At 40.8% G+C, this 23,608-nt stretch overlaps 1 protein-coding gene across 1 annotated transcript in view; it reads right to left on the bottom strand.

The window, feature by feature from the left end:
• Positions 1 to 8,107: 8,107 nt before the first annotated feature.
• WIF1 (WNT inhibitory factor 1) overlaps positions 8,108 to 23,608 on the bottom strand; it is a 106,591-nt gene continuing 91,090 nt past the window's right edge. Inside the window, exons 8-10 of the mRNA XM_043968011.1 lie at positions 13,780 to 13,875; positions 12,334 to 12,435; positions 8,108 to 8,967 (exon numbers count right to left, since the gene is read on the bottom strand). Coding sequence (XP_043823946.1) covers positions 8,846 to 8,967; positions 12,334 to 12,435; positions 13,780 to 13,875 — 320 coding nt within the window. The 3' untranslated portion in view covers positions 8,108 to 8,845. The remainder of the gene's footprint in view (positions 8,968 to 12,333; positions 12,436 to 13,779; positions 13,876 to 23,608) is intronic.

The raw sequence follows: 23,608 nt of genomic DNA on the forward strand, positions 1-23,608 counted from the left end.
GAGTTCAAATCTGCCCTCAGACACTTAACACTTACTGGCTGTGTGACCCTAAGCAAGTCAACCCCAATTGCCTCACCAAAAAAACCCAACAAACAAAACCAAAAAAACCCCAAAATTTCTGCCTGGTCTCCCAAGGAGAGGCAACGTGGTACAATGAACAGAGTAGGGGAACCTGGATTAAAATCCTGCCTCAATATTAGCTATTGTGGCCACAGGCAGGTAGGCATGAGCATAAATATACATACACTTAATCTCCTTTGGTCCAAGTTAACTGAGTAGTCAAAATGAGTGAAGTGACCCAAGAATTATCTGACAAAATGTCAAATGCAAAGCATTCGATGCTCACCTAATGGAACTCATGTGCATATCATTTAATATATACATGAGTATATGTATAATTTAATACATACATGAGTATATAAATGATATGTTTGTACACACACACTGAGAATGAATAAGTGAGCCACAATTTGAACCCAGATCCTCTGAAGACAGTACATTTTACATGCCATTCTGACTAAGGAAAGAATGTAACTTCCCACCAAGCCATGTGTCAGCCACAAATTAAGAACACCCACCTCTTTGTCTCTGATTTTATCCCTGGGCTTTCCCTAGTCCTCTGACCACTGTCCCCAGACCAGACTCACCTTGAGTTGCCAACTTCTTTTTCCTAACTATACCCTCCAAGCCATACCTTCATTTGTTCCTTCTTGCTATGAGATGGGCTTCCTCAGTCTTGTAAAGTATCACCACCTTCCACCTCCACGGACAGCTTTGAATAATCTAATCACTCACCTCCCTCTATCAACCTTTCTTCAACCACTGGTTTGTTACCTGTACCCATTCCGCAGTTATTAGCATATTTGCACCCCCTCACGCTTCCCCATCCTAGGGATACTGAATCACTGATTATCCTCAATCCTAACTCTCCCCCAATCATCCCAGATCTGCTTCCTCCTTCCATGTTCTCTGTGGAACTGTGCCAGTTCTATAATTAGCAAACTTGTTTTCATCTTAAACCTTGTTCTTTCTTATTCCTTCCATCTTCTAGCTCTCACTGAGTCTTGGCTCCTTAAAAATTATTTATCGGGGCAGCTAGGTGACTCAGTAGATAAAACACCAGCCCTGGATTCAGGAGGACCTGAGTTCAAATCCAGCCTTAGACACTTGACACTTACTAGCTTTGTGACCCTGGGCAAGTCACTTAACCCTCATTGCCCTGAAAAACAAATAAACAAACAAACAAACAAACAAACGAATGAATGAATGAATAAATAGATAAATACATAAATAAATGAATGAATAAACAATCAAATAAACAAACAAATAAATAAACAAAATAAGTAAATAAATAAACAAATAAATGAATAAATTAATTAATTCATTAATTAATGAAATGATTCTTCATCCTTGGTCATACTTTCCAGTCAATACTGGTTGAACTTTCACTCACATTTCTAAGTCACTGGTCATAGTGAGGGAGTCAAAATACTCCTTATTTACTATTACTATTCCCAAACTCTTCCCAGTAACTCCTCTTCCTTTGGGGTTTATTGAATCCAAATTCATTATCCAATCCAAATTCTGATAGTTTTGTCTACTGATGCCCAGGACATTCTCCTTCCTTCTTCAATGGATTTAATGCTTCACTCTTAGGCTTTTTTCCCCCTTATCCCAACTCCTGCTCTTGTACCAGGAATAGTTTTCATGATTTACTCTTCTGTTCTACTTCAGCTATGCACAGAGATGTTCATACCTGCAATCTTGCAATCACTGATTATCTCTATACAAGGACTCCCTTCCTCCTCATGAAAGTGTTCCGCTTCCATGCCTATGAACTCTAAAATTCCTGTATCTGATTATAGTCTTTTCCCATTCCATCTTTTCCTCTGCCTTACAATTCTTACTCTTTTTTTATTTTTTAAATCTTCATTGTGACCTCTACTCCCTACAATCCTCCATTCTTTTCCCAGGCTATGACTTTTGTACTGGTTACACTCTCCTTCCTTCCCTGTCTCAACCCATTGGTGAAGCAGTTCATTCTTTTTTTTTTTTTTTTTTTTTTTTGGTGGGGCAATGGGGGTTAAGTGACTTGCCCAGGGTCACACAGCTAGTAAAGTGTCAAGTGTCTGAGGCCAGATTTGAACTCAGGTACTCCTGAATCCAGGAGTACCTGCGCTACCTAGCCACCCAGCAGTTCATTCTTATCCTATTCTTTATGCTTGGGTGCCTTGCCCCCTTGACTTATCACCAATTGTGTTTTGCCAAACCCCAATCTTGAATTACTCCTCTAGCTGCCATCTTTGCTCCTATTTGCATGCTGCTAAAAAGAGCAAAAAAAAATTACAAAACTGAGTCTGATTCCAATATTACATGATCTCCATTTGGCTCTTTTACATTATTCACTTTTCCACTCACCATGGCAATTCTTCCAAACCTTTTCTAACTTCCTCAAGCCTCCCATGGCAACCCTTCCCTCCCTTCTTAGCTGAGAACTTCATATTTCGCTGAAAAAATTAAAGCCGCTTGTTAACAACTCCCTCTTTTTTGTATCCTCCTCACTTCACGTCACTTATATGTCTTTCTCCACTCTTTTCCTTCTCCCTGTCTTACACAAAGAGGTGGCCTTTCATTCCATTCAGTCTTCTCTGCCACATTTCCCCCTATATTATCCCAACCCTCCCAGTAGTCCCTAATGACCACCTATCTCCTGATGGCTTCCCTTCTGCTTACAAACACTCCCACATCTCTCCTATCCTTAAAGACCCTCACTTAATCTGACCCTCCTTGATAGCTATTGTCCTATTCCTCCCTTCTCTTTTGGGGTGAAACACCTTGGGAAAGCCATCAACAAATGATACCTCCATGTACTCTCTTCTATTTCAATACTAAACCCTCTGCAACAAGCTTCTGACCTTCCCATTCATCTGAAATGGTTCTTTCCAACATTACCAAGATCTCTTAATTGCCAAATCTTATGACTTTTTCTCAATCCTCATCCTTGTTGACCTCTCTACAGTCTTTTTTGTCATATTAGCCAATCTGATAGGTGTCAGGTGGTACCTCAGAGTTGTTTTAATTTGCATTTGTCTAATCAATATTGATTTAGAGAATTTTTTCCATATGGCAATAGATAGCTTTGATTTCTTCATCAGAAAACTGCCTGTTCATATCCTTTGACCATTTCTCAATTGGGGAATGGCTTGGATTCTTATAAATTTGATTTACTTCCCTATATATTTTAGAAATGAGGCCTTTATCAGAAGTACTGACCATAAAAATTGTTTCCTAGCTTTCTGCATCCCTTCTAATTTTGGATGCATTGCTTCTGTTTGTACAAAACCTTTTTAATTTAATGTAATCAAAATCATCCATTTTGTATTTCATAATATTCTCTATCCCTTATTGGGTCATAAACTGTTCTCCTTTCCATAAATCTGAGAGGTAAACTATTCCTTCCTCTCCTAATTTACCTATGGGATCACCTTTTATGTCTAAATTCCTTACCCATTTTGACCTTATTAAGGTGTAAGATGTTGGTCTATGCCTAGTTTCTGCCATCCTATCTTCCAGTTTTTCCAGCAGTTTTTGTCAAATACTGAGTTCCTATCCCAGAAGCTGGAGTCTTTGGGTTTATCAAGCAGTACATTACTAGTGTCATTTACTACTGTGTTTCCTGTGCCTAACCTATTCCATTGATCCACCACTCTATTTCTTAGCCAGTACCAAATAGTTTTGATGACTGCTGCTTTATAGTAAAGCTTCAGATTTGGTACAGCTAGCCCACTTTCCTGTGCATTTTTTTTATTAGTTCCCTTGATATTCTTGACCTTTTGTTTTTCCAGATGATTTTGTTATTATTTTTTCTAGCTCTATAAAATAATTTTTAGGTAGTCTGATTGGTATGGCACTGAATAAGTAAATCAATTTAGGTAGAATCGTCATTTTTATTATATTAGCTCGGCCTATCTATGAGCAATTGATATTTTTCCAATTACTTGGATCTGATTTGATTTATGTGAAAAGTGTTTTATTTGTGTGTGTGAGGCAATTGGGGTTAAGTGACTTGCCCAGGGTCACACAGCTAGTAAGTGTTAAGTGTCTGAGGCCGCATTTGAACTCAGGTCTTCCTGACTCCAGGGCCAGTGCTCTACTCACTGCGCCACCTAGCTACCCCGAAAAGTGTTTTTTATTGTGTTCATAGAGTTCCTGGGTTTGTCTTGGCAAGTAGACTCCCAAGTCTGCTGTTACTTTAAATGGAATCTCTCTTTCTATCTCTTGCTGCTGGGCTTTGTTTCTACAGTCTTTAACACTGTCAAGCAGGCTCCTATCCCTCATAGTTTTTTCTCTGTTGGTTTTCATTACACTGCTTCCTCTTGCTTCTTTTCCTGTCTATCTGACCACTCCTCAGTCTCTCTCTCTCTCTCTTTTTTTTTTTTTTTGTGGGGCAATGGGTGTTAAGTGACTTGCCCAGGGTCACCCAGCTAGTAAGTGTCAAGTGTCTGAGGCTGGATTTGAACTCAGGTACTCCTGAATTCAGGGCCGGTGCTTTATCCACTGCGCCACCTAGCTGCCCCTTCCTCACTCTCTTTTGCTGCTTCTTCCATGTCATATCCACTCACTGTGCATGTCCCCCAAGGATCTGTCTTGGATTCTTTCCTCTTCTTCCTCTATCTTGTCTTGCTTGGTGATCTCATCAGTTCTGTTTGTTTGTTTCTTTTTTTTTTTTTGTGGGGCAATGAGGGTTAAGTGACTTGCACAAGGTCACACAGCTAATAAGTGTCGTGTCTGAGGCAGAATTTGAACTCAGGTCCTCCCAAATCCGGAGCTGGTGCTTTATCCACTGCACCACCTGGCTGCCCCGATCTCATCAGTTCTTTTTTTTTTTTTTAAAGTGAGGCAATTGGGGTTAAGTGACTTGCCCAGGGTCACACAGCTAGTAAGTGTTAAGTGTTAAGTGTCTGAGGCCAGATTTGAACTCAGGTACTGACTCCAGGACCGGTGCTCTATCCACTGCGCCACCTAGCTGCCCCGTCATCAGTTCTAGTGGATTCAGTTACCATTTCTAACGAAATGATTCTCAGATCTGTTTTTGTTGTTCAGTTTGTTTTAGGTGTGTCTGACTCTTTGGGTCCCTGTTTGGGGTTTTCTTGGGAAAGACACTGTAGCAGTTTACCATTTTCTGATTTATTTATCTAGCCCTCTCTCCTAACTTTTAGTTTCACTTCACCAATTACGTTTTGGATATTTAGAATGGGATGCTGTGAATATTTTAATCTCGAGATGTCCAAAACCAAACTCAATTATCTTTTCCCCACAAATCATCCCCGCTTGTTGAAGGCACCCCCATCTGCCCAGTCACCAAGGCTGACAATCTGTGTCACTCTCTACTGTTTACTCGCACTCATCGTACATCCCAATATATTGCTCAGTCTTGCCATGTCTGATTTCAGAACATCTTTCACATCAATTCCCTTCTCTCAAGTTACAAAATGACCACACTGTTACAGGCTCCCACCACCTCACTCCTGGAATACTCTGGTCATTCTCCCTACCTCGAGTCTCTCCCCAGTTTGATCTGTCCTCCATGCAGCTGCCAAAGTGATTGTCATCAGATGTAGGTCTGACCATGTCGGCCACTGGTGGTGACTTCCTATTTCCTCTAGGATCAAATATAAAATTCTCTGCTTTGAAATCACTTCATAATCTGGCCCTTTCCTACCTTTCCAGGTTTCCAGGTTTCTTATACTTCACTCCCCTCTACCTTCTATTTGACTTAGTGACACTGACATTCTTTCTGTTCTTGAAACAGCATTTCACCTCTTATTTCCATTCCTTTTCACTGGCTGTCCCATATGCCTAGAATTCTCTCTCCCCTCAGTTCTCTCTCCTGACTTTACCAGATTCCTTCAAGTCTCAGCTTCAATCTGACCTTCTGCAGGAAGTCTTTCCCAATCCCCTTCACTGCAAGTGCCTTCCCTCAGGGATCACATTCCACCTACTCTGTGTATAGGATAGTTATCTGGTGCAGTGGATAAAGCACTGGACTTGGAATCAGGAAGACTCATCTTCCTGAGTTCAAATGCGATCTCAGGCACTTACTGCCTGTGTGACCCTGGATAAGTCACTTAACCCGGTTTGCCTCAGTTTTCTCATCTGTAAAATGAGCTGGAGAAGGACATGGCAAACCACTCCAGTATCTCTGCCAAGAAAACCCCAAATGGAATCACGGAGAGTCAGACATGACTGAAATGATCTAACAACAAAACTCTCTCTATATATATCTTCTATGTACAAAATTATTTACATGTTGTGCTCCCCATTAGACTGTGAATTCCTTGAGGATAGGGTTTTCATTTTGGCCTTTCGTTTTGGCTGTGCTTGACACAGTGACAGGCTTATTCATTGCTTACCTGCTGGAGGAAGACAGAAGCCAAAGTGCAGGATTTTGCAGAATAAATGAGTAAGTGATAAGGATCTAGGTGAATGTTTCCAGAAGTTTGGCAAGGAAGGTAACCATCAATTGGCATACATGCTGAACCCTCCAGTTCTATAACCACTGCACCACCAGCTGCCTCACTTGATGAGTTCTAGCTCAGTAGTCAGTGTAAATAGGGGTCTGTTTCACAGAGCTATAACTAGGGCTGGTAACAGCAGGTAGCAACAACTGTGGTAAGCCCCTGGTTAGGAAGAAGTAGTTGAAGTCAGAAGCCCCACCAGGTAGCACACCCCAACCCTGGCAGCTGCGTCCCAGGTACACTCCCTGCCTCTCTGCCTAGCTCAGCCCATCCCCCATTGTGATTTCTATTTATAATGGTCAATGTCCCACATTCTTTGTCCTCCCCCAAGAGAGTCCTGTTTCCTCAAGTCTCTTCTCCCCAAATGAATTTGTCTTTAAAAGTTGATTTTAGGAGATATTTCATGCTGCTTGTCCCAGAGGGGCCAAAATTACTAATTACAGCTCTGCTATAGGACCCTATATATAAAAGGAGTTATTACTGGATGTCCTAGAACATCATTATAAAACTCAGGGGCAGCTAGGTGGCTCAGTGGATTTTTTTTTGTGGGGCAATGGGGGTTAAGTGAGTTGCCCAGGGTCACACAGCTAGTAAATGTCAAGTTTCTAAGGCTGAATTTGAACTCAGGTCCTCCTGAATCCAGGGCTGGTGTTTTATCCACTGCACCACCTAGCTGCCCCTCTGCCATAACATTTTAAGCTAGAGGTTTGGTTAATCAGTATACCTATGCTGTGGCTTTCAAATCCTGCTGTCATGAGTCTTGAGACAGATAAAGAAAAAACAGTAGCTGAAGTTTCTTCATCTCCACATCATAATAAATACCCACAATTACCATCATATACCCAGCTTTAAAATTTTTATTTTATTGATATCTTTATTTTTACCTTTATTTTTTGTTTGTTTTTTGTAGGGCAATGGGGGTTAAGTGACTTGCCCAGGGTCACACAGCTAGTAAGTGTCAAGTGTCTGAGGCTGGCTTTGAACTCAGGTCCTCCTGAATCCAGGGCCAGTGCTTTATCCACTGTGCCACCTAGCTGCCCCTTCCCTTTATTTTTGAATATATTCCTCCCCACTCTCCTCTCCATCAAGCCATTCCCTGAAACATTTTTTTAAAGAAAAAAACCAACAACAATTCAGCAAAACCCACCAGCAGAAACGTTGTTTCTGACACTGTTTGCTCTATTCAGGGGTGAGCTGGAGTCATATCATGTCAGCCAGTTGTTAAATTTCCAGTTTCCAGTGTTTACATGTGGAAAACTGGCAAATGCTACAAGTCAGAGCGTGATTTATTGTTTTGTTGATCATTTAGACTTAAGAAAGTGATGAAAAAGCATTCATAATTCAGATTAAACTTAAACTGGGTTGTGGGCACCCCCCCACCCCGCCCCGGCCCCAGATCTGATTGTTAACTATTTACCAGTACACCACTGGCTATATTCCATACTCACAGTTCTCAACCTCTATTAAGAAAAGAGAGAGGGCTGCATTCTTAATTCTTAGTCACGAGACTGATTATAACATATAAAAACCACATCATGCAACTTTGAGAAAATTAAAGCCTCACCTTTATTTTATACACATCAGTCAGTATACAGTTTATTACACAAAAGCTGTGCTTTGTTTACAATATATTATATTGCTTCAAGCCAATGCAAAAAGTTCATACATTATATTTCTACTTTACTGTATACAATATATTATATTGTATAAATGCCACGTATCAGAATGTTTTTATTTTTAATACTGAGAATTCAGGAAAAAACAGGAAAATCAAAACATTGAGCTGAGATTTAAAAAAAAATTAGGATGCCTTCATTTTTCTTTAAAAAGCAATACAGATTTAAGTGTCTTATGTTTATAATCTAACTATCCCATATTTATATCTAAATACCCGATATTTAGATCTAGATCTAAATAATAAAGACTTTTCCAATCATAGCAATCACTGCCTTGCCCAATCCCCTCTCTGTGATTTCTGGTTTTTTTTTTTTAAAACAAGTCAAGGACACCCCCCTCTATAATGTGCTACAATCTTATCATTGCATTTTCAGTTTTGGAAAATCATCTGCAGCTAAGTTTAACTTGATCAATGGGCTTTCTAACAGAAACGTCATTAAAAAGTACCAAAATGAGACCTAGGCCACCACGCTAAAGAAGCTCATAGAAGACTTAAAAGGAAGATCAGCTTGGTGATTTATAATGAAGCTAATAAAATTCAGGCCGGTATTCTTCCCTGTAATGAACGGCATCTTAACATTCAACACATGAAAGGTTAACAAAGGCTATGAACTTGGTGTAACTTAAAACGTTTCAGATGCTGGGGGGGTTCACCAGATGTAATTGGATTCAGGCAGAACATGCCTCTCCTCGGTCTTTTTAAGTAAAGGCGTGTGCTGTTTGTGCTTGGTAACTGGTGGCTTTAGGGCATGCATGAGGCTGGCTCCATACCCTGAAAAATTAACCACAGTTTAAGAGAAAAGAAACTACAAAAACAGACCCTTCAGGTTCATGGTTAACCATTCCTATGGAATCCATTTTCCCTTTCTGGCCCGACGGGCCTGGCCACAGAAACCACAGTATGTAGCTACCTGAGTAGGGATTGTGGGAGCATGGATTCTGAGTTGGAATGTAAGTAAGTCAGAGGTCATCTGGCAAATGGGTTCTTAGCTTGGGGTCCAGGAACTTAAAATTTTTTGTTTTGGATACCTGCATTTCAATATAATTGGTTTCATTTGTAATCCTGTGTACTTTATTTTATTTACTTAAAGACATTCTTCTGAGGATAGGTGTCATCAGACTGCCAAAAAAAAAGATTAAGAAGTTATGATCTGGGGCAGCTGGGTGGCACAGTGGTTAAAGCACTGGCCCTGGATTCAGGAGGACCTGAGTTCAAATCCGGCCTCAGACACTTGACACTACCTGTGTGACCCTGGGAAAGTCACTTAACCCTCATTGTCCTGCTCTTCCCCCCAAAAAAGAAGTTATGATCTAGCCTAACTCCCTCACCTTACAGATGGGGAAACTGAGGCCCAGAGAACTGACCGGTCTAACGTTACACAGGGAGGAGATGCTAAGGGTACAAGCTCACAGAAGTTCTTCTGTGATTTGATCACATCAGATCAGGCTTATCTTTATACAAAGACCCTGTCAAAGTAGCCTAGTCATAAGCAAGGTGGTGGTCTCGATCTTCTGGAGCCTCTTATCAATGTCAAGGGCAATTATGAGAAGGAAAGGAAATGTGTTCTTCAGCCAAGGGCCGTTAAATCTATAATGCTGATTCACAAAGGGACAATGATAACCTCTGTGGAGGACCACTTCAAAATCAACATAAGCTATAGTGATGAGAGTTAATTTCCTACTCCTTCCTTCCCCCCTGCTCCCATATGATCAAATCTATCTTGTTGTTCACTCATGGCCAACTCTTCATGACCCCATTTGGGATTTTCTTGACAAAGATGCTTAAGTGGTTTGCCATTTTCTCCTTCAGCTCATTTTACAAATGAGGAAACTGAGGCAAACAGGGTTAAGTGACTTGTCCAGGGTCACACAGCTAGTAAGTGTCAAGTGTCTGAGGCCAGATTTGAACTCAGAAAGATGAGTCTTCCTGACTCCAGACTGGGTATTCTATCCTCCTTGCCATTTAGCTGTCCCTAGATCCATCTACTAGAGCTATATCAATAACCAAAATGAAAAAACAGCAATCATTCCTGGATAAATTTAGTGCCCATTCACCATTAGAGTTAAACAAATAATTTTAAAGAGCTCATTCTCTTTTTATAAATCTTTTTTTTTTTTTTTTGGTGGGGCAATGGGGGTTAAGTGACTTGCCTAGGGTCACACAGCTAGTAAGTGTCAAGTGTCTGAGGCCAGATTTGAACTCAGGTCCTCCTGAATCCAGGGCCGGTGCTCTAACCACTGCACCACCTAGCCGCCCCCTAAAGAGCTCATTCTCAATGATGATCTGGAAGCTCATTGGGAAAAGGGGTGAGGATGGGGTAGGGATTATATTTGTTTGGGAACCCGCTCTCCACCAGCCCAGACCAGGAGTGCAGAGATAGCAATATGCCAAGAGACAATGTGGTGTCATGGGAAAATTGCTAAATGGGGAATAAGGAAGATCTGAGTTTGAATCCCACCTCTAATATTTACTAAGTTGTATGACCATAGGCCCACTTACTATCTCTAAGCCTCAGTTTTTCTATCTGTAAAATGGGGGGGGGGTGATAATGGCATCTATTTCACAGGGTTCTTGTGAGGCTCAGATAGGTTCATCTACGGGAAGTGCTTTGCAAACCTTAGTTTGCCAAATAAATGTCAGCTATTATTATTTCAAGCAGCTCAACTTGCTCCAGTTCCATCTGTGAACTCTCAGAGGGGGCCTCTCAGCATAGAGAGGAAGGGTGTTTCAGTTGAGAGACTGCTAGGTTTGGGGTCAAAGGACCTGGGTTCAAATATTTGTCCTGGTACTGTGTGAGACACAGTCTCTTTGGGTCTCAATTTTGTCATTTGTAAACTAAAGCAGTTGACCCAGATCACCTATGAGGACCCTTTCAATTCCAAGTCCATGATCTTATGACTTTTGCTTAGCTCTGTATCAATTCTTAATCCTAATTCAAGTCACTGAATAGATTTCCCCCAAATCTAGAAAATGGGGCTATAGTGGCAACAGTTTACTACATAGTTGCCAAAACACTCCTGATGGCAGTCAAACCAGATTAAAATGTAATCTGGTACATATATAACCTACATCAGAGTGCTTTCCGTCTTGGAGAGGAGGAAAGGAAGGGAGGGTGGGAGAAAAATTTGGAACTAAAAACCCTATGAAAACAAATGTTGAAAACTATCCTTACATGTAACTGGAAAATAATAAAATACTTTTATTGTTTAAATTTTTTTAGTTTTGGGGGCAATGAGGGTTAAGTGACTTGCCCAAGGTCACACAGCTAGTAAGTGTCAAGTGTCTGAGTCCAGATTTGAACTCAGGTCCTCCTGAATCCAGGGCCGGTGCTTTATCCACTGTGCCACCTAGCCGCCCCTTTATTTTTTAAAAATGTAATTGGGAAATATTCAGCAAAATAAATAAAAGAACAATAAAACCTAGATCTCACATTTTAAACTGTCAATCTGGGGCCCACGGGTGTCCTCATGTACAGGTCGGTGGCCCCTGTCTACTTGAGTTTGATACCCTTGTACTAGATGACCTCTAAAATACCTTTCAACGCATTCTAGACCCAGAATGTTAGGGCTCAATGACCTCTGAGGTCACCTTCTAGTTTAAATCTATGATCATTCCAGACTGGCTCTAAGATGTCCAGGCTTGCTAGCCCTTGGTGATCCCTTGCCCAAAGGACTCCTGGGATATCTGCTTGATTTTTAGACTATTTAAATTTCCTGCATAGACCTCCCCACACTTCATTTTTCCCTCAATGAGTTCACCCAAGCATTGCCAAAACTACATAGGACCCTACATACAACTTTTAACAAGTCCATTGTTAAAATTGCTATATCCATTGCTCACTATCTCAATGTTCCTTGGGCACGGGGCCATTTTGAAATACCAGAGAAGACCTTTATGCTAAAGGATGAAGGCCAATGGAAAGTCAATTTCAAATCTGATTTAAATAGATCTAAGTTATAACTGATATGAACTTCATCATTTGCAATCTGCTGCCTCCATGAGTCCAAAGTTACTCTTAACAGAAGGCAGAAAGTTTTTGGTTACAAGATGTCTTCTCAATGGCTACAGTCAATGGGATGTTACTGGCAGAAAGTTAGGGGAAGTTCTGGGGCACATTCTAATACATCAGTTCCCCACTCACCTTTTGTTTGCAATGTCTTCCGTGCCAGCCTTCCCTACACTGGCATTTATTGGGCTCCTGGCAGGTCCCGTGTACTCCACAACCAGGCTCACAGACAGCTAGAATCAGAGGATATCACAAAGAAAGCTTTCTCGTTTCTGTCTTCAGACCAAATTACACAGTGACTTTTCCCACTGTTCTGTAGAATGTGTTAGTTTTGGCCTCATCCCTTTCTCTTTTGTGGAGAGGGGTGCTTTTTTTTTTTTTAAAGGAATTCTCCAGTTGATTTAGCATACAATACTCTCAGTTACTTATGAGAGATGGTCACAAAAGGTCAATCACCAGCCAGTAGGACTTTGACAGTGGAGGCTAAAGACCTTTTATTATCTTTTAGGAAGCTTATAATATTTAGAGAGCTGTTTTCTCCTTTTTTCCCTCTCTTCTTTTCCTTCCTCTCTTCCTTTCCTCCCTCTTTTCTTTCCCTCCCTCTTCTCCTTTCCTTCCTTTTCTCCCTTCCCCTTTTCCCCGCCTCTCCCTTCTTTCCCTTTCTCTCTCCCTCTCTCCTTTTCCTCTCTTTCTTCTTTTCCTCCCTCTCCTTTCTCTCCCTCTTTTCTTTCTCTTTCTCCTCTCCCTTCCTTTTCTCCATCCCTTCTCTCCATCTTTTTCTTCTCCCTCTCTTCTTTCCCTCTCTTTTCTTTCCCCTCTCTCCTTTCCTTTCCTTTCTCTTTTCTCTCTCCTTTCCCTCCATCTCTTATTTCTCTTCCTCTCCTTTTCCTCCACCTTCCCCTTCCTTCCATCTCTTTTTCCTCTCCCTCTCTTCTTTCCCTCCCTCTCTCTTTTCTCCCCCTCTCCTTTCCCTCCATCTCTCCCCTCCCTCTATTTCCCTCTCTCTTCTTCCCTACCCTCTCTCCTTTCTCTTCCTCTCTTCTTTCTTTCCCATTCTCCCTTCTCCCTCTCTTTGTTCCCTCCCTTTCCCTTCCTTTTCTCTCTCTTTCCCTCCCTCTCTCCTTTCTCTCCCTCTCTTTTCTTCTCGCTCTTCTTTCTCAACCTCACCTTTCTCTCCCTCTCTTTTCTTCTCGCTCTTCTTTCTCAACCTCACCTTTCTCTTCATCTCTCTTTTCCCTTTCCCTCCTTTTCCTCCCTATCTCCTTTTCTCTTTCCTTCCCTCTCTCTTTTGCCCTGTTCTTTATCTCCTTTCCTTTTCCCCCCTCCCTAATCCCCAATTCCTATTCTTCTTTCCCTTCCTCCCCTCTCCCCTATTCTTCTTTCCTCTCTCCTCTTTTTTATAAGCTTTGAAATTTATCTATCTCTAGGACCCACATAAATGTAACTTACATGTTAGTGAAGAAAAGTTAAAATGCTGTCAGTCTAGCAATAAGGTACAGCAAGGACAAAAGTGATGTCCCAGGAGACAGCCTTTATTTGCCCCATGACCAAATAGATTATGTGCACCAGGTACTTACGCTTGGAACAGAGATCTCCTTGGTAGCCTTTGGAACATTTGCACTTATTTTTACCAATACATTTACCACCATTTCTACAGGCTTGCTGACATTTGCCTAAAAGAGAAAACCATGTATATTAAAAAGCATTTAGTACAGCTATGTGCTAAGACTTGAAGTCAAATCCTGCCCGGGCACTAACTAGCTATATGACTGTGGGCAAATCACTTAATCTTTCTTAGACTCAGTTTCCCCTTTGGAAAATAGAGATAAAAATAGCACCTACCTCACAGGGTTGTGGTGAGAACCAAAGGAAAGAAAACGTGTAAATTTCTCTGAAAACCTTAAAGTGCTATAAAAATTTTACTTATTCCAGTGGCTTAGAGATAATTACAATTTTTAGTTGAGTTACATAGAATGTGGAAGAGAAATGTTTCAAAATACAGGTTTTCGTTGTACATTTTGAGATGCATGATTTGAGATAATAGATTTTAGACTGGAAGACTTCTCTGATGTCATCTAGTCCAGGGCTTCTTTACCCGTGAAATTTTTATGCAACCCCGGGTTTATAGGTATATAAAGTACATAGATATACAAATCAAACATTTACTGCCAAATTTTTTGCTCTAGTCAACTCCATATATTAGATATGGGGAAACTGAGGCCCAGAGAGGTCAAGTGAATTGCCCTAACTCACATAGGTAGTAAGCAACAGAGCCAGGATTTGAACTCAAGATCTTCTGACTCCAAATCCAGCATTGTTTCCACTGTACCATCTTGATTTGTGGTCTTTAGGTTGAATTTCTTTTCAGGAATATTTCCTTTTCCTGTGGGTATACTTAGGTAGGGCTGCTAGGTGGTGCCATAGTGCAGTATCTTAGAGTGTTGGGCTGGGAATTAGCTTCCAGAGTTCAAATCCACCCTCAGACAGTTAATTACTAGCTATGTGACCCTGGACAAGTCAAGTAACCCTGTTTGCCTCATTTTCCTCATCTGTAAAATGAGCTAGAGAAGGAAATGGTAAACCACTCCAGGATCTTTGCCAAGAAAACTCCAAAAGGGCTTATAAAGAGTTAGACATGACTGAACAACAACAGCAATATAGTTAGGTATTCCTTTTATTTTATAAAAGAGAAGTTTTGTTAAAAGTAATTTACGTCGGGGGCAGCTAGGTGGTACAGTGAATAAAGTACCAGCCCTAGTTTCAGAAGGACCTGAGTTCAAATCCAGTCTCAGACACTTGACACTTACTAGCTGTGTGACCCTGGGCAAGTCACTTAACCCTCATTGCCCTGCCCCCCCACCCCCAAAAAAGTAATTTATGTCCATCAAAGTTTTCCAAACTGTATCAAAGAAGTTTAGAGTTGGAAGGGATCTCAGTGGTCATACAATCCAGCCTACATCTGAAAAATAATCTTTTCTCTATTATAAAAACCAACAATTACCCAGCCTTTGCTTGAAGTCAAGTGACAGAGAACCCACCGCCTTTTTTTGTTTGTTTGTTTGTTTTTTAGTGAGGAAATTGAGGTTAAGTGACTTGCCCAGGGTCACACAGCTAGTAAGTGTTAAGTGTCTGAGGTCGGATTTGAACTCAGGTACTCCTAACTCCAGGGCCAGTGCTCTATCCACTGTGTCACCTAGCTGCCCCCATAACCCCCACCTTTTGAGGCATCCCATTCTCCTTTGAGGCAGCTCTAATTATCAGCAAATTTTTTTTTCTGACATGACACTTAAATTTGCTTCTTTAATGTCCAATCATTGTTTTATGATTTCACATCTAGGCTCAAACAGAACAAGTTGAATGCCATTTCCACCAAAAAATCTTTCCAGTACTTGAAGACAGCTCTTATGTCCCCCATGATCTCTCTCTTCTCCAGATTAAACATGCACACTTCTTTCAGTTGGCATAGACTCCGCTCCAGTTGGCATGTCTCCATGGTAGTTGCCTTTTAGCTTATAAATGTCCTTTCTAAACTATAGTACCCAGAACTGAAGACTATACTCCAGATATGGTCTAACACTTATTATAGTCACCTCCTTATTCTTGAAAGCTATACCTCTCTTAACGTAGCACAAAATTGCATTAGCTTTTTTTTGGCTGTTATATCATTTTGCTCATTCACATTATCCATTAAAAACCCCCAAATATTTTTCATACAGACTACTTAACCATGTCTTCATTTTTTTTTTGTATTTTTTGAAGTTGATTTTGTTTTTTACTTTTAAAGTAGATTTCTTGTACACAGGCATAAAAGCATAAACATTTGTCCCTAGTAAATTTCATTTTAGTGAATCCTGTCTGGTTTTCTTGCCTGTCAAAATGTTGTTGGATTTTTATTCTGTCAATCTGTGCATTAACTATCCATCCTAGTACAGTGTGGGAGTGGAGAGGTGGTGCATGGTGTGGAGCTGATCTTAATTGTCTCTAGACCCCCTTTTCCTGGGCTGAGGCTGCCTCATTCATGCCACCTGAACCCATGCTGGCGAGTTAAGGTGTTTCCTCTAAAGGATAGCCATGTGCTAAAGCTCACTCTTAGGGCAGTTGGGGTAACTCTAATTTAATGAGAGAATTACAGATTTACTACTTACCACCATAGTTCCTGAGCCCTCACTGGTATGCTTCTCATTTAAGCAAATCAGCCAAGATGATTAACTCTTTTTGTTTTTGTTTTTTTTTTTTCTTGTAGGGCAATGAGGGTTAAGTGACTTGCCCAGGGTCACACAGCTAGTGTCAAAATGTCTGAGGCCAGATTTGAACTCAGCTCCCCCTGGCTCCAGGGGCTGTTGCTTTATCCACTGTGCCACCTAGCTGCCCCCAAAATGATTAACTCTTAATCATAAAACATTAACCACCACCACCACCACCACCACCACCTCTTTTTTTTGTTTTTTTTGTGGGGCAATGGGGATTAAGTGACTTGCCCAGGGTCACACAGTTAGTAAGTGTTAAGTGTCTGAGGCCGGATTTGAACTCAGGTACTCCTGAATCCAGGGCTGGTGCTCTATCCACTGTGCCACCTAGCCGCCCCCCCCCCCACCTCTTAATGACACCAGGAGCCTAATTTACTTTCAAATGTTCTGTTAATTAAGGTGACTAAGGCCATTTTACCTTTTGCCTTCAGTTAACCTGAGAAATTTCTGAAAGAGGAATTGCAATAAATATCCTACAAACCTCCTTCATTCAACCACTAAGTCTGAGAGATTTTGCTAGCTTTGGGTGAAATTGAGACCCAATTTAGAAGTACTTCTGGTATAACTGATGCCTTCCAACCTGTATCTAAAGGACCAACAGCCCTGGTGATATACCTTACAACTCTCTAAATCAGGGATTGTAAATTAAAGTTCTGTCTGGGCCAGGTAATCCTCTGTCCTCTCCATGATCCTTACTCCTTAGTAAAATAAAAACAAAGGCAAACCAAAAGACCTACACTATCACCAATCTATGTCATTATGAAAGAATATATGATTTTCAGAAAGGCAATGTGAAAAAGAATTTGAAGTACACCGATTCTGGAGCCAAATACCTAGGTTCAAATTCTAGCTCTTATGCCTGTGAAGCCTTGGCCAAATCATTTAATCTCTCAATTTTCTCTTCTCTAAGGTCAGGAGTGTAGCCTGTGAGTCCTTTCCGGCCCTAAATACTTTGAATATCTAAGTGAGAATTTCTTTTTGCTTCCCAATAAATACCAGGTCGCATAGTGGAACAGCAGGCCTGGAATCAGGAAGATTCATCATCCTAAATTCAAATTTGACCTCAGACACTAACTGTGTGACCCTGGGTAAGTCATTTGCTTGCCTCATTTTCCTCATCTGTAAAATGAGCTGGAGTAGGCAATGGCAAACCACTCCAGTATCTTTGCCAAGAAAACCCCAAATGGGATTTTGAAGAGTTAGACATGACTGAACAACAAATACTTTATCCTCTCAGCATACAAAATGGAATCAGTTCACATGTGGTAACAAAGCTATCTATTCTGTAATCTATTACTCACTACAGGTAAGACATGGGACAGTTATTACAGCATTCATCTGACTGAGTATTCTAAAAGTTCCATTTCCTTCTCCCTCACATTCCAAGAGGTGTCAAGTTGCCAACAATGATACCTCCAAGGTCAGGAGAAGGAGCATAAAGTCCAATGGGATTGTAAGAATTCTTTTGCAATGATTCTTTTGGGGCAAATTCAATGTTTCTATTGCTCTTCTAAGAGCACATTGGATGGAGGTAACACTGTAAGAATGAAGGAGGAGGGGGCAGCTAGGTGGCACAGTGGATAAAGCACCGGCCCTAGATTCAGGAGGACCTGAGTTCAAATCTGACCTTAGACACTTGACACTTACTAGCTGTGTGACCCTGGGCAAGTCACTTAACCCTCATTGCCCCTCCAAAAAAAAAAAGAATGGAGGACTCCCAATTTTGATTATTGCATAGAAGGGAGCCAGATATGGTGGCATGTACCTATAATTTGTAATACCCTAGTAAGACTGAAGATAGTGGATCACTTGAGCTCAGGAATATGAAGATGCAATGGCTAAGCTAACTGGGTGTCTGTAGTGAGTCAAGCAACAATATGGTGAGCCTTCAGGAAGGGGTGTGGGTGGAGATGGGCAGGCCATGGTGGTATGGCGGCAGGCTGTGCCTAAGGAGGGACATGTAGGCTCAGGTCAGAAACAGCAGGTTAAAATTCCCATGACAATCAGTAATGGGATTCGGTTCCTAAGTTGTAATGACTGCACTTTCAGGCAGGGCAAGATAGGAAGACCCAGCCTCAAAAACACACACATACAAACCACATAAAAAACATCAAATAAAACACAAACATACATGTGTATGAATACATACATGCTTGTGTGTGTATGTGTGTATGTGTGCATGTATTATACAGGAAGAATTTAAGTAACAGCAACTTTCCCTTTCAAAGGCATAATTTCAGTTGGGTGAGAAAAAAGGATTCAAGGAAAGCCTCCCATCTTGGCATCTCAAGGAAAATTTGAGCCAATGTTCAAAGTATATTAATACTAACTTCTACTTTGTGAAAGAAATTTCCAATCCACAAAAGGATTACCTATACTTGGGAAACGCCTTCCCCCAAAAAGAGCATCATAATTAAGAGAATAATTTAGCATCACCTGATTTTCCCAAAAGAACATGCTGTCACTCCCTGAAGTATGGATGAAAAAAAAGTTATTCCTCAGGAAAAAAATATTTTAAAATTCATGAACAGTTAATGGGGAGGAAGTTTGGCACCTCTTTTTTTTCTCACCTTCTTGGCTGGTGGGTGTTGGCTCTGAGTGAAGTCAGTCTAACTTTTAAAGGTCTTTATTTCCAGAAGTATAGCAAAGTGAAAACAGTCAATGTTCTAATAAGTGTCAGAGAAAGACTTCAAACACAGCTCTCTGTTGAGTCCAGTCCCAGCAGTCTATTTACTATACCATATAAGGGTCATTTTTTTACCTTCCCACCTCATCCCTTCTAACTGGCCTTATATGCACTCCCAGGCTTAGATCAGAGGATGAGCAAAAAGCGAGGCAGAGATGAGGGACATTCAACTAGCATACTTCTATATTGCCAGTCTCCACGGTTCTTCACTCCTACCTTTTCACCCATCAATGTTACTTGTTGTTCAGTCATTTTAGTCACACCTGACTCTTTGTGACCCCCTTTGTGGTTTTCTTGGCAAATACTGGAGTGGTTTGCCATGTCCTTCTTCAACTCATTTTATAGATGATGAAATTGACACAAAAAGGGTTAAGTGGCTTGTTTCTGAGGCCAGCTTTGAACTCAGAAAGATGAGTCTTCTTGACTCCAAGTCAGGACACTCAATCTGCTGCACCACCTAGCTGCCATTATCTCACCAATGTTCCCACCGGACAAAATGGGTTCCCTTTTCCAAAAAGCTATTTTGTGATAAGATAAATACAAATTAGAATTACATGATCATAGCTCTAGAGCTGGAAAAGACCACAGAGGCCATGTAAGACAACCTTTCCTCATTTTACAGATGAGGAAACTGAGACCTAGGGAAGTTAAATGGTTTGTGCAAAGTAAATACTAAAGATGGGATTCGAACTGAAGTCTTCTAACATTGCTGGGTAAGGGTGAGACTATCAAAGCTATTCTAGCAGCCTGGCTTGGTGAGGAGAGCATTGGATTTGAAGCCATAGTTCCATTGGGTTTCTTCCTGTTTCTTCTATGTAAACTCAGGTACCTGGGCTCCAATTTGTAAAAATGAGGAGGCTGGAAAATAATGTCCCTTCTAGCTCTAGATATTTTGATTCTCTATTTGGGCAGGGGAGGAAGGGAATAAGCATTTATATAGCACCTACTATGTGCCAGGCACTGTGATAAGTGTTTTTATAAATATTACCTCATATCACACCTTATAACAACTCTTTGAGGTATGTCTCATTATGATCCCCATTTTACAGTAGAAGAAACGGAGGCAAACAGAGGTACACAGGCTCACCCAACTAGTAAATGTTTAAGGTCAGATTTGAATTTTTATTTTCCTGATTCTGGGCCCAATATTCTATCTAATGCTGCCTCTGCTTCAGAGGGAAGGAGTGGGAGAGATTTCTAAGGTAAGAAAACATTACTTGGTAAGACAGTTGAAAAAAAAACTTTTTCTAATTGAGTTTAAATAATTTGAGTGGCTTTGTCATTGAACTGTCATTAAAGTTTCTTGGGAAGTTTGCCAATTTAAAATTACAATCCCAGTGCCCACCCCACCCATCTGCATCTTTCTTCTTGGCCATAGGATGTTTCAAACTTGCATTTTAGTTGTAAATATCTGTAATCATAATGGCAGAATCCAGCCAGATTTAAGTTTGAGGAGCCATTCTGCTTTAATAGACCCCAGAAGAGAAGAGATTAAATACAATATTAGGAGTGCAAATTTTCCTATCATTTATATTTCCTCCCCCCTCAGGGTAGGAAAGGAAATGGAGCTATGTGAATAGCCCTTCCTAACTCAAGCTCTATTTCCACAATCTTTTCCTGTGTTGTAGGGCCTATTAAATTGTGATTGCCACTATTCATTTCATAAGGTGTGGTTGAGATTTCTTTGGGCCTTCCTGTTATGTGCATAAGGATACATTTACTTCTTAGGACTTTGTCATTTCAATTGCTAGCCTTCCTCTGGGGCATGTAATGGAATTGATAATACTACAATGAGGTGGTCCTGTGAATAGATCATTATGCCTGGAATCAGAAAGACCCAAGTTTAAATTTGGCTTCAGACACTGACTTTATTTATGACCTTGGAAAAGTAACTGATGTCTGCCTCAGTTTCCTCAATTGTAAAATAAAGATGATGATGATGGTGGTGGTGGTGGTGATGATGACGACAATACCTTATGGAGTTGTTGTGAGGCTCAAATGAGATAATATTTCCAAAGCACTTAGCACATATAGTAAGTGATTAATAAATGTTTGTTTCCTTTTCCTTCCTTCCATAGAGAGTGTACATGCATAGAAGTTATATGTTGATACACTCTGGGGTTTTTTTTCCCTTTAACATTAAAATCCTTGTGAAAGTTTTCTCCCTTCCCTGTGGGATATGAATCAGCATTTCATATGCAGAATCCTGAAGGAAAAAGCCATCCATTCCTCCACTCCCTCCAAAGTCTTACTCTGAGAGAACAATACAGGGCCATTCTCTTGATATCAGCTAGGCAATTTGTGTCAAAACTCTCTGGAAAGGAGCAGCTAGGTGGTGGCCCAGTGGATAGAGCACTGGCCCTGGAGTCAGGAGGACCTGAGTTCAGGTCCTGCTTCAGACATTTGACACTTACTAGCTGTGTGACCCTGGGTAGGTCACTTTACTCCAATTGCCTCACCAAAAAAAACAAAACAAAAACAAAAACAAAAATACTCTCTGGAAAGATTCATGACCACTGACTGATAGCTTGTAAATGTTAATTGCTTCTTGCTGCCTTTTGATTTCATTTGTAGAACCAGCCAAGAAGGTCTTCCCCTCATTTTCCAATGAAAATTCCATAGGTGACTGTGCATCTGGATCCAAATGGCATCACAGATAAGAACCTGTGCATTCCCCTGGTCCCCTGAATAAATCAAGAAACTTTCCAGTCTCATCATCTCATTCTCCTCAACTAATTACTGTGATCAAAGATCCCAGAGCATAGATATTGAGGCAAAAGTAAAAGATAATACCTTGATCCCCATCAAACACTCTCCTGGGACCCCTGAAAAGGATTATCATTATCTATGCCACATGTCAGAGATGGGATTTTTCCTGTTAAAAAGGGAAAGCTGGGAAGTCATCTTTGGAGATGCCATACCACCACTCCAATCTAGGGAAATGCCACGCTATTACTCAAATCTGGACCCAGATCTAAAGGCCTGCAGCATTCAGCTCCCATCTCCTGCCAGCTGTAAATAATATTCTTTAATAAATCTCTTCTGGACACACGAGCCTTATGTGTGACCTTTCTTTTCTCTTCTCTAGTGCTGATGCTAAGTTAGCACATAATCATTCATTTAGAGAGAGACACTTGCAGCCAAATGAAGACACTGAAATGGGGTAGGAGAAATTGATGAAGTCCCAATTCTCCTTTTAAGCTCCTTACACTCAGAGGGTTTTTATTTTAATTGCTGTAGTTGAGTGACCCTGATTTATCTGCTCTCAGAGGCAGAAACAGGAATTTCTCTAGAACAGGGTTTCTTAAACTTTTTTCACTTGTGGCCCCTTTTTGCCCAAGAAATTTTTACACAACCCTGGGTATATAGGTATATAAAAAGGATATACAAATCAAACATTTACTGCCAAATTGTTCGTGATCCCCACATTCAGTTACCTGACCCCATTTGGGGTTGCAACCCACAGTTCAAGAAGCTTTGCTCTAGAAGACCCTAAAAGTGGTCAGTTAGCAATATCTAGGGAACCATCTCATGCAAAATGTCCATGGGGAGGACATATAGAATAAAGAGAAAAGCTGATCCTTTTCTAAAGGGAGTTGGAAATTGAAATGAGGAAAACAAAGACAACGAGAAAGAAACCTAGAACCAAGTGCCAACTCTGTGTGTGAGTTCTAAACGGGACAAGAAGTAATGAGAGTTGAGTGGGACTAATAAGGCAAGCTTCATCAAAGAACAGTAATTAATAATATAAAACCACATCCTGACAATTAAATAGCCGTGTCCTATGCAAACCATTGGGGTAACACATTAACGCTATTAAAGAAAAAAAGGCTTCTTTCAAATCATCTCATCTTCCACTGCAAGTACAAAACAAATAAATTAGAGGTTGAAGTTAAAAAAAAAGGAAGTCAGTGTTTTCAGGCTTTGAACTTTCTGGAGTCTCTGGAATTGTGACTGTCCCAAGACACAGTGGTGTTTGCAATAGCTATAACACAGCTGGGACAAATAAGGACCTGCAAGTTTCCATTAACACATACACAGAAAAGGAGGGGAGGAAGGCAGCTTCCCAGGCAGACATAGGAGCAAGGAGAGGAGGGAAGAGGCAATGAGTTCTCTCTGTTCACTAGGCTGTAGTTGGACTTTGGATGCCACGTGAATATGAAATAAGATGAGTATCATCCATGGTGAATTAGGTTAGACACCTCTGTCCATAAAGGTCAGCTAGAGAGAAAAAAAGGTGTTACAGCTCTTTCTTTCATATTGATTTTTTTTTTTGAGGGGCAATGGGGGGGGTCACACAGCTAGTAAGTGTCAAGTGTTTGAGGTCGGATTTGAACTCAGGTATTTCTGAATCCAGGGCCGGTGCTTTATCCACTGTGCCACCTAGCTGCCCCCCTAGTTCTTTCTACACTAAGACCAGAGGGGTGGATCCTTTGCCTAAGTTATGTAGAATGTAGTTCTCTCTGCATTTAA

Source organism: Dromiciops gliroides, chromosome 5, assembly GCF_019393635.1.
Source record: "Dromiciops gliroides isolate mDroGli1 chromosome 5, mDroGli1.pri, whole genome shotgun sequence".
NCBI lineage: Eukaryota > Metazoa > Chordata > Mammalia > Microbiotheria > Microbiotheriidae > Dromiciops > Dromiciops gliroides.